This window comes from Monopterus albus, unplaced genomic scaffold, assembly GCF_001952655.1.
Source record: "Monopterus albus unplaced genomic scaffold, M_albus_1.0 scaffold49.1, whole genome shotgun sequence".
NCBI classification, from domain to species: domain Eukaryota; kingdom Metazoa; phylum Chordata; class Actinopteri; order Synbranchiformes; family Synbranchidae; genus Monopterus; species Monopterus albus.
In genome coordinates this window covers 1689356-1706273 of record NW_018127929.1, presented here as the reverse complement: position 1 = coordinate 1706273, position 16918 = coordinate 1689356, and the positions used below count along the sequence as shown (strand labels likewise).

Below are 16918 nucleotides of genomic sequence, written 5' to 3'. Positions count from 1 at the left end.
CCCCCTTTCTTGTCCCCCCCCCCCCAACCCCACATACACACACTCCCTTGTAGTTGTGTACATTATTCGTGCGAAGCCATTGACTGCCAGGAACCTTTAATCCGCAATGCAGAGCTCAAGTGCAGTAGCCCAGGTCACCACTTCTACAATGGAGACCGCTGCACCATCTCCTGCAACTCTGGATATGTCCTGCAAGTCCACCAGGATGATGACATCATCAAGAGCCAGGTAAGCACACAGGCAGTGCACAAAGTGGCACATGAATTCATAAATGTACACATGCAAAAGCTTATGTAAGTGCAAAGCATTTCTATAGCATTTGGAAATGTGTGTGCAAACATGAATTTGTGAATATACACATGAACATCCATTGATACAAACACAAGTATACAAATGGCTATAAGAGAGAGGTGCAAACACACTTTCTCTCTGTTCTGTCTATCCCTGCATTTATTTTGTCACCTGCAAAAACTAGGCTTGGCACAGCAAGCCTCCAGAGAGAATGACATCACCAACATCCAGGTAGATGTGTGCTGCTGCACTGAGGAGTGGAGATGCTCCAGTCTCCTCCTCTTGCTGGCTTGCTACACATATACAAACACACACGCACAATATGTACAAGCACAAACATAATAGTGTTTAGTCTCTTGCTGGGCATGCTGCACCATCACCTCAAACAGTCACTTTGTAGCGCTACTCCACCGGGACGATGACATCATCGCACAGTGTCTGCTCCCTCTCCCTCCCTCGCTGCTGCTCATTTCGCACACATTGAAGTCTCTGTTAAGGGGCAGAGATTTGCTGCCGCTCTCACACAGCTGCACACATTAAATGCTTCCATGTAGATACCAACACACACACACACACACACACACATATACACACACAACACACATATACACACACACACAGTGAAGTAAAGACAGTCTCCTGCATAAACAGGACACAGATGTGGACAGATCCAGTACACACGCAAATGAATGCGCACCACAAGTAAACAAACAAACGGGTTAGTTGATATCGTCAGCCTTTTGGATTGGGGCCAAGCTGCTGTAAAGGCCATATAAACACCTTATCCTTCTCTGGCTCTCTCTAAAGCTGTATGCAAGACAATCTATTAATGCTCCCTCAGAAAGACGGGAGGTTCACAAAACAAGGTAAATTTAGTTTTTATGTGTTCTTGGAAAAACCATGTCTGTATTGTAAAAGTGGGTGTATTTATGTGTGACTACTGAATGGTAGTGTGTATCACAAGCATGAGTATAGTGTATGAACGTATGTACGTACAATATTTCTCCATAGAGTCTGCACAGACTTCTAGTTGCATTAGGTATGGACTGACAGGGGACTATGTGGCCATTCATCAGTGTCAATTCAGGGGGACAGGAGAGAACAGAAAAAGAAGTACTGTATGATTTTACAGAAGAAAATCCTGGTTATAACATATCATAGGTTTTAGATGTGGCCTCTTTATTCTCAAACTTGTTTTCTCTGACCTTAGTACATTGTAGTCTTTCCTCCATGTGTTGACAAATGTTATACGCTCTTAGATGGGTTGATTAAAATGATGGACTTTGTCTGTTAAAACTTGCACTTCAGCTATACATGCATTTATTCAGAAGGAACGACAAAAATCTAGCCTCCAAAATCTTTCACCTAAGTTCTGAAAACAATTTAAGCTCTTCCATGTCATGTCAGTAAGGACAAGTAATCTCTGTGCTCAGCTGACATGCCACCGTAAGAAATTAGATGATACTATAAACTCGTTTGCTGACTCACTGATATTTCTAAGTACATTAACAGAATGAATTCCTTCTTAATTTGCTCTATGTGCTACGGCAGGAGTGTCTCCTAGTACCAGCTTGTTGATCAGTTCCAGGCCCAGTCTTTTATCTTCAAAGAATGAAACAATTTTCTGGAAAATGATTTTATCAGTTGCATATCCCTCCAGGGGCGGTAGAAACAGAAACAGTCTCACTGTGAATACACACAGTGCATAAACTTTTTTTTTCTTTTATTTCTGTAGCTCAATCATTTCTGACACATTTTTGTTTGGACACCATCGACTTAGTTTTAACTTTAGGATGCTACATTTTGAAGCTGTTACTGCAACAACAGCACAGCTCTGACGGGCTAAACAATGACTGTAGTACAGAGTTGGACAAATGAGACAATACAGATTTGAGAGAAACGCTGGGCACATTCTAGGTCAAATCTAATAAGGTAATGTGTTTTATGAGACAAAAGAGTCAGTAATTAATCGGTCTGGTCGGTCGGGATCATTAACTCTCAGCTCCATCTTTAATGGGGTGATGAAAATGTAAAGTTTCAGAGCAAAAATAAAACAACAAAAATGTAGCAACATAAATTATAAAACAGCCCAACCTCAGATTTTCATTGTCCCCCTCATCATTCATCTTCTTATTTATTTCTGTCCTTCTTTTTGCAGCCACACTAATGTCGTGTCTGCTGTCATTAGTCAATTACATCCTTCTTTAAGTGACGTCAAAGTGGTTCTGGGAACATCACTTTCTTAGATAAGGCTACTATATCCTCAGAACAACTCTGTTTCCCTCACTCACTTCAATTGTAAGTGTCTGTTTTATTGCTATCTGTTTTCTTCTCCGTTTCACTTTCTTTGAAGTGGTTAGGGAACACGGAGTCCTGGCATTGAAAAAGCCAGTCCTGCTTCACATAGGCTTTTCACTGAACAGGCACTGTACCTGTAGACTTGACCACTGTTCACTTTGAAGCAGCACTTCTTTAAATTAGAACCAAACAAAAACCTGCAGTTTCTCAAACTGCCACTTCAGGCTAGCTCCAAACGGGAGTCAGTGCCCATAGACTCCCATGTTAAAAGCAGAAATGCAGCCCGGTACAAAGAATAGTTTTGGTCTCTATAACTGTATGGGGTCTAACTTTATTTATAACTCACCCATTTAAGTTATATTGAAACTAAATGTTATGCATAATTAAGGGTGTGGCCTGCCATAGGCAGTTGGCTCTCTAGCCAGCTCCACTTACACCTCTTTGCCCCCTCGTAACACTGAATCCAGTTATCAATTCATCCATGATGTAAAATCTCCTCCTTCGTGCATGGCTTTTCTGCAGGTGCTCCTCTCAACCAAAACCTTGACCTTCATCACGGCACTGGTCCGAGGTCTGAATTAATTAATCAAGTAAGTTATCTTAAATAAATTTTAAAAAATTCATCTCCAGCTCTCATCCCCAGCTTTCCAGGAAGTGAAGTTGTGGACACTATGTGCTGGTCTAAAATATGTCGAGGGAAGTCCAGTGAATTTCACCAGTGACAATGCTGAGCATCAGTCATATGGCAGTGGCTAATAATGAAGATGGCCCAGCAGTGGTTTATACAGCTGGGCTTTAAATGACATAGTCAACTGTGACAGCAGTTCTAAGACAAGATCCTTTCTAAACGGTAATGGTAATAACAACTTGTTCCCCCAGGCCAATAGCTGGGACCAGTGTGTAACAAGGACATGTTGGAGGGTTGTTTTTTCGCTTTGGTATTTTGTTTGTAGTTAACAAAAGCAATATCACATGCCTGCATGCACCAGTCAGAGTTTAGTAAGATATGAATCAGAATCTGATGACAATTATTGAGCTGCTTCTTATTGCCAGGCCAGTCAAATCTGATTTAACCACACCCACGCAGACCTGATGAAGCAGATAACTTGTTTTGATTGTTAAGTCTTAATAAATGATACCTAAAAAAGCGTTGTATATAACTAAACTTGATTTTTGCTTATTTAGTTGTGGCTATGTTCAAGCAAAATACTGTGCTAGAAACCAAACCAGGCTACTATTGAATGTTTCTTTTTACTTCCTCGCCCCCAGTGCAGAGGGATTACTTGGAATATCCTGCTTTTTCTTGTCTGAGTTCTGGTAGTGCCACAGCAGGGAAAACCTGCACTGAGCTTCACCTCTTTAAGCCCATAAGGAAATTGTGGTCCCTAGTTCTTAAAGCATTGATGCAGCCCTTTAACATTGTCATTCTGTTGATGTTCAAGTTGCTGAATTTGAGGATGCTGAAACAGGAGATAATACCTCCTGACTGGATGAGTGTGTGGATACAAATCTCAGTGTGCTCCTCTGCAGTAAAGAGTGGTCAAGCCTGGAGAACCCTTCCCAGTACTCTGTGTTAGCTAATAGAAAGCATGTGAACATTTTTGATTCTTCCATTCAAAACCAAAGCTCCTACATGGCAGTTTTTAACACAAATCTGAAATCCAGTCTGTCAAGGCTAATGTGGCTATCATTAGACTGGACCTGGACCTGGACTGTGACCCAGCACAGAACATAAAAAGACTACCTCTGCTGTTTTGCACAAACCCAGTACATCCCCCCTTCTTGTTATATTACATGTAAATATGCTGCTGACTGTTTTTACCATCATATCTGCTGCTGTTGGTCATGTGCACTACTGTCCATGTGCATCTCACAACCATCTGACAATCTTGTTATTATTTGCACTACTGTCACTAATTGTACAGGGTTTGAGTCATAGCCTATTAGGTTGTACCGTTTAGCTTTATCCTAACCACTTTGACTTAGTTTTCTTATTCTTTTTAGTTTATTTTTACTCTACTTTTTTCTATTTTAGTTTCCTAAATGGTGTGGCATTCAATACTAGGTGAGAGAGAAACTGCAAATATAGTGAATTGACAATAAAAATCTTTGAACTTGATCTTGATTTTAAAAAAAAACTCCCCGAATTTTACATACTGTGTGCTTCTGAGTACTGTTAGATGGACAGCTTCTTGTTACTATGAAACTGTGTTTTTTTGAGTGAAATGTGTGTAAGGTCAGGCCTTTCCCCTCAGGATTAGGCAGTAATAGTTCTTACTTAATTCACTATACTTAGTATCACTGTGACAAGCCTCTTTTTATCAGCGTACAACTATGTGGTATCTATGCATGTGCTTATGATTGCGTGCCATTCAAGCTAAGGTAAGCCACTACATTGAAGGAAGAGACCATTGGTTCATTTCTCTCTTAGTGTGTCTGGCTTGAATTAGGTAGAGTAACCAAATGTTGCTACTGGAAGAGAAGAAGTCAGCTATAAATTTTTGAAAGGAAGAAAAATTCCCACACATTTGCACACATAGTAGTACTGTACACACAGGCACACAACCATACACTTACACACTCTGGGATACATGCTTGATTAAAAGTGAAAACGTCTCATGGCAAATGTATGTGAATGTAAACGTGTCTGTGTATGTTTGTATGTGCAGACACTTGACCAGTTATACACACACATTTTAGGATCAGTAAAACTTTACACACAATTACACAACTTCGCAAACTTGCCTAATATTCCATTTGCACACATACAATATTTACAGTCGAGCACTAAATAGATCCCTCCACACTTCTTCCATGCAGAGTTTCGCAACCTTCCATCATGATTGACTCATTCAACTCTACACCCAGTTATTTTTCAGCAGGCACTCACATGCGATGCATATGTTGCTTTGTTGAATTTCCAAATATGAACGGAGCTTATTTATTTTGAAGAAACCTGATACTGTTATGCAGTATCATATAATGGAATCAAGATGAAAGATAGAAATACACGGGTAAAGAGAGACGGTTATGAAGCAATAGATACATTACACTAACTGAGTCCAGCATGTGTGACCTTAAAGTCTGGCCATTCTTTGAAAGGTTGTGTGTAATTAAAGTCAAGCAAATCAGGGGTAGAATGTAGTTCATAGTAAAAACACAGGTTTCCCTTTTTTGTTCAGAGAAGGAAAAGTCCAAATGATTGAGCTCTCACAGCTTTGTATTGAGATTTCTTGGCACCACTATAAATTTAAGCATTCCTGTTGCATTACATGGTGCTATTTAATGGACGAGGATGAAAACATTTGAGGTTTGGATGGATAATGCAGCAGGTCCACATTTTGGTCTCATCTCTGTAAATATCATACTACAAGCCACATAATTTACAGGAATCAGTGCTATTTCTAATAGGAAATAAACCTAAGTTCAGGATTGTTTTTTTCTGGTGGAAAACAAAGTAGGAACATTTTGAAATGTAATGTTTTGGAAACATTCTGTTTGCCCTTTTTTTCCAGGACCTCATACAGCAGCAGTTGTGTACCTACTACTATACTGTATTTTCTGCACAACTGTTTCATCACTCTTGATCAAGAATGATTATACACTAATATGTGTACAGGGTACATAAACAGACAGTTCATGCAGCACATGCAGACACACGTGCTTCAAGGGGCATTACAGTGACATACATTCATTTTCTGGAGACTTATCCTAACTTTAACTTAACCTATCTTCATCCTCACCTTAAACCAAATGATCACTCTAAACGTTGATGATTTCCATTTGGGGACTTGCTTTTTGTCCTCATAGCAGTGTTGACTCCCCACAGTGTGACTGTGTAAACTGATTTATGTCCCCACAGCATGAGTAATAACAGACCACACATCACTCACACACACAATTAATGCAATACATGTGGCCTTTGCAAGTCTCCATCAGACCTTGTGAGGTCATTCCTCCTTTAGCAGTCAGTGGCTGCTGTTTCTAATCAAAAGCTTTCCTTTGTAATACTGTAGGTCCACAATGGAACTGGAAGTTATGTTAATCTATTATACTAGGTCTTATATCATGCTGTAGACTTCAGCGTGTCTTTGTGATAGTATAGTGGTGTTAACACTATTAGATTTAACTCCTGAGTCTGTTTCTCATGGATTTTGCATGTTCTACCCATGTGTGGATTTCCTCTGGGTTCTTCAGTTTTCTCCCGCATTCCAACAACATGTAAGGGCCCGATTGTATAGGATGGATTTTGTAGACTTAGACATGTAAAGCAGACAACTGGGAGAACACAGGAAGAAGCAATGGTACAATTGTTTTGTTTTGTTTTATCTGCTGATAAGCAACTGAATGGTCGAGTACTGTCAGTCACTAAACCGTGAAGGATCTTAAACGAATAGCTAAACTAATCTGTGTGTCAGCCGCCCATCACTTTTCCCATCAATTTTCTTTGTTTCCCATCATCATAAAATTTGACTGCTTGTGTCACATTACCTGAATATAATATTTGCTGGGTACAGAAGTCGTATGTCAGAAATGTATCGGTTACTAAAGCCACTTTCATAGAGTCACGACTGCTGTGTGTTCAGACTTAACAAGGGGTGATATTCCAGTTGAGGAAAATTCCTTCTTTGTGTGTGTTTCTCAGAAGTTGTCACATTTTCCCTGAAGTCATTGTGTTTTGTTTTTGGGGCTGATTGTGCAGTTGTTGGCTATCAGTTGTCTCAGTGGTATGACTTGACCTTACAAATGCTATCAGCACTTACTTGAGCTGCTGAGAAGCCTGTCAGGCTTACTGACATAGAGTAAGCAAAGCCCGATCAGGCATTGATAGGTTACACACTGATTAACAGATTGTTGGAATGACTAATGAATTGCTGTAGTTTTTTACATTTTTTTTTATTTTTTTGTGAGGTTAACCTTTATATAATACTTGTGGGAAATCATTCTGTCATACAGACGTGCAAAGGAATACTTGTCAGTATCCATATAGTTGCTGTATTTCAGAATATCCCAAATCCTGTTATCCATCTTGTCTATATCTGACATTTGCTTTATATGTTATCTTGTGTTCCAGTCGGAGTCTTCAGTGACTATAACCTGCACAAATGGAAAGTGGAACAAACAGGTGTCCTGTGAGCCTGTAGACTGTGGTTTACCTGACAAATACCACGTTCATCCTGCCCGTTTTAACTTCCCAGAGGGCACAACTTATGGCAAGAAAAGCACCTTTCAGTGTCGAGAACCTGCTCAGCTTGTAGGTGAGATGTGTAATGGTGCAAGCACAGATTAATATTTTCAGAGATTTAGACAAAATTAATAATTATTGTCACAGTAATCACTTGTTTTTACTCATTTTCTTTTCAGTCACATCAATGCCCATATCAAACTAGTTTTTAACAACTGTAAATATATTCTGTGTCAGTCTACGAATTTTTGTGTTTCATTTTTGTTTCTCCTTTTTCCCACTTCACCAGTGATGGAAAGTAACAAAGTGTATTTAATCAAGTACTGTACTAGTGTACAATTTTGATGTGTCTGTACTTGAGTATTTTCGTTTTGTACTACTTCATACTTTGACTTCACTACATTTTACATTCCCAAGCTACCCACATGCTACTTTCACCTAAGTGAGGGATCTGAGTACTTCTTCCACCACTGAACTTCACTAACATTGAATATTCTATTTTCATGTATCCTTTTCTCCTTTCATTCCTCAGGTACAAACAACACTCTTACCTGCCTAGAAGATGGTCTGTGGTCATTCCCGGAGGCCCTTTGTGAACTTCGCTGCCCAGCCCCTCCTCCTGTACCTAATGCTGTGCTACAAACCAAGCGCTGCAATGAGACAGGCCTCAAAGTGGGCACACTCTGCAAGTACAAATGTAAACCAGGCTACCATGTCACAAACAAACCCAAGAGGTAAAGAAAGAAATAGAAATGTTTTCTTTCTTTTGGTTCTTTTTTTTGGTAGGCTTGCAAAAACATCAGTTCCATTAATCAGCTACTTTCTCTTCAGGCGTGCTTTTAAGCGCCAGTGCACGGAGGATGGCAGCTGGCTAGAAGGAGCATGCGAGCCAGTGACTTGTGATCCCCCACCTCCCATCTTCCATGGCGCCTATCACTGTACCGATGGCTTTCGCTTTGACAGTATCTGCAGACTCAACTGCACTGACCCTGCTGGTAATACTGCTGTGGCCGCCACAGGACGCTCTGACCATACGGTGAGGCTGCTGCACGCTCCATGCAAGCAGGTCTGTCCACCTCTTTCCTCTCTTCTGATTCTTGCTTTACCTATTTTTTGTCTTCTTTTTGTTACATGGATAAAACGTGGGCATTGTCTCTTTTTGTCTCAGTTTGATCACTTTTAGGCTCGACATGGTTTAAAGGCAAACATTATGTAATCAAAATGAATTAGTTAAAAGATATTTGTCTTTGTTGCATGCAGTATTAATCATGCTTGTTCAGATATTTTGTTAAACTATCTAGAAACACATTGTTATAAACATAGTCCTATACATACAATATGATAGCTAGTGATAAACTTCTTCTCAAACCACCCTCACTTGTCTGTCTGTGCCTGTTTCTCTACCTGTCTCCCTTAGCCCTACTCAATTTGACGCCATGCTAATTAGATTGTTATTGATTTCCACAATAGTACTGCTGCCACAGACTTTTGAAATGTATACACCTTTTAATCTGTTCTGCCTTTTAGGCATTGTGGGTTGAATGTCTGATAAAAATTGGATCATATTTCCCTCTCTGCAGCGGGGTACCATCTCGGTGTCCTTGGCCTGCTAGTATTTGTGTGTTAATGTGTGTGTATAATTTTTTTCAGGGAGCGGGATCCAATGTGATCCGCTGTAGGAAGGATGGAAACTGGACAGGGTCATTCCACCTTTGCCCACACAGCAAAGGCCAGTGTTCTTTACCTCAAAACCTCCATTATAGCCTACAGTACTCATGCAAGCGAGGACACGGAATAGGTCTGTATACAAAGTTTACTATTATATAATGACAGTTTTGTTTTCTTACTGCTGATGTCACCTTTCATTCTTCAAATTACTCTCAGCTTTTGTTGAGTGCTATTACTCTTCATTATTTACATTACTCATTTTTTCATTTTGCACCGTTTACAGTCATTTTTATTTGCTCTTAACAACATGTCTAAACTATAGCTATGTAACCTTCAACTTTGATTATCACACAATATCACAATCATATGAAAGTGAAGGGGGAGAACAAGGTAAAGATATGTCACTGAAATATCTTTGTGTGGTTTGCGCATAAAGTTCAAGTTTTTGTGATTTCTCTTTGTTCGTACACACAGGTGAAGAGTGTGAGCTGTCGTGCAGAGAGAGTAACAATGACGTGGTGATCCTCCCTAGCAACATGACAGTCGAAAGTGTACTTAAAGAGCACTGGAGGAACCCGCACAAAGTCAAGGTAAGTTTGTGCTTGTGTCCGCTTCACAGCTCTGATAGACGCACTTCACAAAGTTCTGTGATCCACAACTCCCCTGAAAGGAATTTCACATATAGTGTCTACATCCTTTGTTCCTATTACACACTCTATTACCCACATTGGAAAATGCCAGCTTGTGTCTGTCTTTTGTGCCTAGTGAAATGTAAATGTTTCTCCTAGAAGCATGGCAACCCTTCAAACATTTTTTTCATTCTATTCTTGGCTGGAAGCGTGAAAACATGCTGCTCCCCTCGTGCATCTCAATCTTCAATGAGACTACCTTCTAGGAATAATAATAAACTGTAAAGCATCTTTGGGATTCAAGTGTTGTTCATCGTAATAGTAATTGTGCAATTTGTAAAATTCAATTTAGCATGTAATGTATTTGTCTAAAGCAAAACAAAACATACTTCTGCTGAATTCCTTTAAAGCATAGGGCCCCCATCACCACTCCAGCCAAGCTGTAAAACCTTCCGAAGAGAAGTCATCAGTATGACCATGACTAGTTAATGACCTCAGTATGCCTCCCATCTACTGACTGTACTGATTAAGTACTGTTTGTTTGAATTAGCAAAGAGCAAAACACAGAGGTTAGTTTGCAGTAGGGGGATGTTATTAGGCACAGGCCTATACACCTTGTACCTGAAAGGGTGACACTCACACAATGTTTTAGTCACCTTTAAGTGTTTTGGTCATCTTAATGCTGATTTTAGCTATATAATGTGAGGAGGATCTTACTAAATAGCATCAGGTTTTGTAACTAGAGAAGGAGCAAGGAACACATTGTATTTTTTGCTGTATTTTTTCCTCCTACAACTCCTTTTGTTTTCGTTTCAAAGTCGCACTAAGTCAGCAGCTTTTTGCAGTGGATGTTGGGAGAGCAGTATGGGTTGGGCCACATGGACATGTAATGATCTGTTTTTCATGGATTTGTGTAATTGATATGATTTGAGCTCTGTGGCAATTTGAGACTTGAGGATTTGCAGTTGGGGGCAGTGGATAGCACAAGAGAAATCAGAGAAGTGAGGGCAATGGGGTGAATGTTTCAGACATGATGTATCGGAGCTAGGAAGATGGAGAAGGTGGAGCTTTTACAGGTAGTCTTGTGTTTTTGTTCTGTGCCACATGCTGTCAAATAAGAGATTCCAAAGCTCCTGCTTTTATACAGGCAATGTTAGGGCAGCCTATTTCATCATGTGCAGCCACACACATCACAATCAAAATTATTGCAAACATGCAGTGATGAGCAGACACAAATTTGCTTTGTAAAAATGTAATCATTTGTAGGACATTGCATTTGCATTAACACAAATGTCAAAAGCTAGGGGCTCTTCAGTGGTCCATCTTGAGAGTTCTGCCCATTTAAGTCTAGCAGCAGAAAAATAAATGCAAGAGGAATTGTAATAAATATCCAATGATCATGAAATAAAAGTTACAAAGATGTACAGGGCTGTCACAAAATGGTAAGAAACAAGAACAGGAAGTTGTTCTGGTGGAAAAAGAAATCAATCATGACAAGGTTAGCAGTTGTACTATTAAGGAGTGGAGTGGGTGTAGATAAATGATACTTCCAATTTCCCCTCTACAGTGGGATTCTTCATGCACTATCTAAAAGAGAATTCATGTCCTCAAATGTACTTTTTAGATCTACTTTGCTGAGTTGGAAGTTAATGTTACCAAACCTCAACAACTGATGTTGATTTATTGCCTTTAAGTAAGTTGTATTTCAGTTCTTAGTGTGACCCACTTAGAAATCTCGCCTACTTCCCTACCTCTACTTCCTCCTCTTCTTCTTCCTGTCCCTTTACATGTAACAATTCTGCGCCCCCAGCACCCTCCTCCCCCTTTATCAGCAAAATTACCCTGTCGGGCTTGCTGCAGAATTAGTCATTTTCTATATGACATGACCTCGTCTGTGGTGGCGCTGAGATAGGGATCTATTTTTATGTAGTATCAGCGCCCCAGGGAGGCTTCAGAGTGTGAGGATCCCATACCTAGTCAGGGGTGAGGCCAGGCCACGATCATGGATTATCATGATTTACGGCTTTGCTGAGAGAGGAAAAAAGACTGAGCAAGAGAGCGAAAATGAGAAAGGGGAAGAGAAGGAGTTTCTGGATGACATCATCATAGCAGAAGATGAGAAAGAGAGAATAAAAGTACAGTATTTTCAAAAAGTTTCATCTTTAAGACAAAATATTATGATTAATCTTCCACCATTTTAGCCTTAACCACTGAACACATGCATACACACAGCACAGATGTGCCTGTATTCTGCTATGCAGTACTACTCTCAGTTGCCCTCAGATGTTATGCTGTTTTTTTGCATTGATTTGCTGATACTACTGAAATGAAAAATACCTTAGTTTGCAGCCACACAAGAAAAGCGCATCAACTTTTTGAGAATCTGGGACACTAAGAGAAATAGACCATCTAAGGTCACTTGACTTTGCTGTGGATGGCACTTTTGATCATGCACACTACTATCCATGTCTGAGATACACTCATGCAGTAAACAAAAGCCTTCTCTGCCTGCTGGCTTGAGTAGGCCAATCTATCCAGCCACCCACACACAATTTATGGAGACAGTCAAAAGAGTACTGGCACAAATGCCTACCCAGAGTTAGATGACATCATATACTTCATGATAATGCCTACATGAATACATCTGCACATCCAGGTACTGCACAGCGCTGTCCAATTCCCCTTAGCAGAAATGGTTTTCGTTCCATTTCAGTGTAGAGCACAGTGGGAGAACAGGATGGGATTCCACACATTCTGCATGGATATTTGAGAACATGGTGCTCTTTACCTCTGTCTCTCTCTTTCTCTCAACCCTTTGCCCTTCTGAGGCCATGACTTATTTATAAAATGACATCATTTTTATCAAGCTATATTTTGTCAAAATCAATGTATTCAGTTTTATTCTGAGATGGAAAAAGGTCAGTGCAAATCCAAGGAGGATTTCAAAATAAAAGCCTGCATGTGTTAACACGCGAGCCTTATTAATTTAGTTAAGGCTATGAGAACTGAAATGTATGTTCAAAGAGCAAAGCCTCAGCAAAACTGTTCATAAAATATGCTGCACATAAGGGAATAGAATATACAGACCACTGCATTAAAAGCACCAATATTTTTTCAACCTTATCTCAACTTTTGTCTTAATTTACAGAATATAGTTTGTACAATTGGAATGAAGTGGTATCCACACCCAGAATTGCTCCACTGTATCAAAGGATGTGAGGTAAGGGCTCAACCTGGATTAGATCAATTTTTTGTATTTGTGTCTCATTTATAACACACAATCTTTATACTTTAACACTTCTACCTTCCTTGATTTTAGATTTTGTTTATTTAACATTTATCCACTGTGGCCAATGTGTGGAGTTAAAACAGACAATAGATTATTAGATGATAAGAATATTTGGATTTAGATTTATTAACTTAAAAGCAGGCAGGATTTAGTTACTTATTTTCCTACAGTGTAGTTAATGTGAAAGTGAAGTTAAATACACAGTGGTATTATAACATATTGGCAAGTGGTGTCTGAATTACTGACATAGCTAAGTTTCTGTTATTTAATGTTACTGATTTATTACCTCTTTAAATCAACTGGTACACATGATCATGTGCTAAAACCTTCTTCTAACAATGGCATTCGCATATGAATGCAACATGTGAAAGAATTCCACTCCACCTCATGGAAGAATGATACTGTCTACTCAGTTTAGGCCAACTGGATACTCTGATTGGTAACCCAATTGGAGAGGGTGGAGCCAACCCAATAAATCACCTTTTTGGAGTGTTTTGTGAAGGGAATCCTTTATGGTAGTTGATTTACTGGTCTGGCCCTCTAAGGGCTGAAAAAGTCACATTGAAAAATGAAGAAATTTTTATGTATGAGATTCATCAGGAAATCTATCTAGAGGCATCTAAAAGGCCCTTTAATGCTCAAGAGGAAACTCTCACTAACATGCTTTCTTTACCTGGTGCAGCCATTTATGGGAGACAACTACTGTGATTCGGTCAACAACAGAGCCTTCTGTAACTATGATGGAGGAGACTGCTGCCAATCCACAGTCAAGACCAAGAAGGTTTGTAACATGCCTGTACTGTACCTCAGAGTAGTAGCAGTAGTAGTACCATCTAGTGTCTGTTCCCCAACGCTGGAATCACACGTAACTTAGGAAAAACTCCAACCTCCCACATGTGAGCATTTTTTTTCTTTTCCTCCTGGCTTATCTGCCTGGATTACATTCTTACTGCCATGCATCCAGTGGAAGTTGCATGTTGCCTTTATCAGGCTTTGACATTTATATATAATAATTTTTACCTACAAACGGTAGGAACAGACTATGCTGTGAAGACTGTTGTGTCTCTTGGAACATCTCTAAACAGATTCTTCCTTTCTTTGCTCTGTGTCCAGCCATATTTCACTGGTAGACAGATTGCTGATTCTACATCCAAGAGAGTAGGAGTTTTCAGACTTCATCAGTAGTCTTTTTTTTTTTTCCTGTGGTATTTTGTCTCCTAATGTGTAAAACTTCTATATTCATTTTTCTCTGCTTGTATTTATTCCTCTACAAAAAAAAAAAAATGCAGGTTGTAATTTTAATCTAACTTCATTATAAAGTAAGGGTCATGACTCTGAATTTGGAATATAATTGACTTGCTCCTTTTCTGATTAAATAACCATTATATCTTTTTTTATCTGTCACCAGTGAATCGGATGTGTTGTATTTCAACATTAAGCTGTCTATGTCAAAATGTTTGGTCAGTATCGGGGTAAAATTTGTAACTCTTGATTAAGGGAGCTGTTTTTGTGTGGCTCATGTCATCCAGCTGCTGGCAAGAGATCTAATTGAAAGTGTATTGCAGCTTCTGTACTGCAGCATCTGCTTCTCTGGCCTGGCCTGTTTTTGTGAATCTGGTGAGGGATTTTAGTCTTACTCCTGGCGAATTCATCTGTATGTCTAGCTAGATTTATAATGCAGCCTGTATGTCTCGCTGGCTGTGTCAGTATGTTTAACAGGAAAGCTTCTTCGTTTCCTCTTTGGGGAAAATGGACATATGAAGTACATATTGTCACAGGTCCTCAGCCAGGACAACAGAAATAATCATGTCTTTCTTGACTAACAGCATTTTTCCAGACATGTTTTGTTTGTTTCATATGTAAATCTTTGTGAAGATATAAGGTTTTCAAATGGCACAGCTGCATCATTTTTATGATTCTTAACAGAACACAAGGGTTAAATGGTCAAATCTACATTGTTTTCTTGAAGGCTGAATATTGGTGAGAAGCATCCAATACTGCTTTTTAGTTCCAGCAAGTAGAGATAGTAGAACACCATGGACATACGTAAATGGGTTAATACAGAAGCATTGCAAAGGACTAGCTAGCAGCCTCAAGTCTCTTAATGTGGCTAACGAGTGCTTTAATAGTAGATTTATACTGCAGAAAAAGAACACAGAATGTCATTACTAATTATAATATTTAATCTTCAACCTTCTGTGTTTTTATGCCATTACAAAGCTTGGTAAAACAAATTATCACCAAAAAATGAAAATACTATGTGCAGTTTAGACCAGAGCCAGCATTATTCCTGGCCAGTGTGTGCAAGAAGGATCAAGGACTCTTTTATTGTCAATTCACTATATGTGCAGGACATATAGAAAAATCGAAATACTGTTTCTCTCTCGCCTAATGTTGAATGCCCATACCATTTAAGAAACTAAAATAGAATAAAAGTAGAATAAGCACAGAAAAAATAGAATATGAAAACTGAATTCAAGTAATAAGGATAAACTAAATGGTACAACCTAAGAGGCTATGATGAAACTCAAAGCCAAAGAAATGTGTAATACACTGAATACAACTCCTGTGTGATTCTGCATCTCACCCAATTAATCAACATCTGTCAACATGTGCAACATTTGTGCAGAAGTACTACAGCGTATTATAGTAAATGTCTGGCAAATTTGGTTTTGTGCAAACTGGCTTAAGAGGCCCAAACACTTCATATATTTAACTGCAATGTGCTGCAATGAACATGCACATAACCCGCCTCTGACTCTGTGTCCTTTAGCCATAGCTTTGATATCACATATGGTACTGTATCCTAAGTTCAATAGCAGCAGGAAAGTCAGTGAGCAGCCAGCTGGGAGGTGACCTCACTCCTGAAGTGGTTCCACTGCTGTTGATTGACACTATCTCATTTTCACATCTCCTGGCCCCCGTCCAGTGCAGGGGCTCTGTCAGAACTTGCATAATTCACTTTTACTGAGGATAGACTCCACTGAATTACAACAGCAACAAGAGGTCGAGCTGGGTGTGAGAAGTACAGACAAAGGGTGTTGTAAAAGTTATTGTTATGTTGTACACTGGTCCTGATCTGAGCAGCCTATTCTTGGGTCTCAAGTAAATAAATCTATGGTTTAAAACTGAAATTCCATTGCTGGTTTTGACATTGTGTTCTGCTTCCTGAAAATAGTTAAGATTAGTTCAAAACTAAAGAAGTAATTAAATCGAAGTATTAGCATGATTCTTTATGCTACATCTATCTACTATATAATATCTGCTCATAAATCATGTCCTGTGTTCTTCTTTGAAAAAAAATAGTCATAAACCAAAAGGAAGAAATTTACATTTTAAATATTTGGCTTCAACTTTGCACCCCAAACCATTAATTATCTATTTATGTGGATGAAGAACCTGTTTCAATGCAGCCAGTCAGACTTATTCATTTTAAGCTACATTTGTATAAAGCAATAATGCCATTGTTCTATCATTGGCAGCCAGACAGCAGCCTGCAATTTAATGCAAGAGCCACAGACTCTCAGCAACCCGCACTGGCTCCCCTGCTTAAGCCGC

General features: G+C 39.3%; 1 protein-coding gene across 3 annotated transcripts in view; it reads left to right on the top strand.

Annotated features, from left to right (window-relative positions):
• The window catches only part of pappaa (pregnancy-associated plasma protein A, pappalysin 1a), a 79598-nt gene that overhangs the window by 54583 nt on the left and 8097 nt on the right, over window positions 1-16918 (top strand). For 2 of the 3 annotated variants that reach the window (XM_020600941.1, XM_020600939.1), the window contains 8 exons: window positions 54-228; window positions 7664-7847; window positions 8307-8508; window positions 8606-8840; window positions 9425-9572; window positions 9917-10032; window positions 13220-13291; window positions 14043-14141. In XM_020600941.1, the coding sequence (XP_020456597.1) occupies window positions 54-228; window positions 7664-7847; window positions 8307-8508; window positions 8606-8840; window positions 9425-9572; window positions 9917-10032; window positions 13220-13291; window positions 14043-14141 (1231 nt within the window). The remainder of the gene's footprint in view (window positions 1-53; window positions 229-7663; window positions 7848-8306; window positions 8509-8605; window positions 8841-9424; window positions 9573-9916; window positions 10033-13219; window positions 13292-14042; window positions 14142-16918) is intronic. The other variant, XM_020600940.1, reaches the window with a different exon arrangement.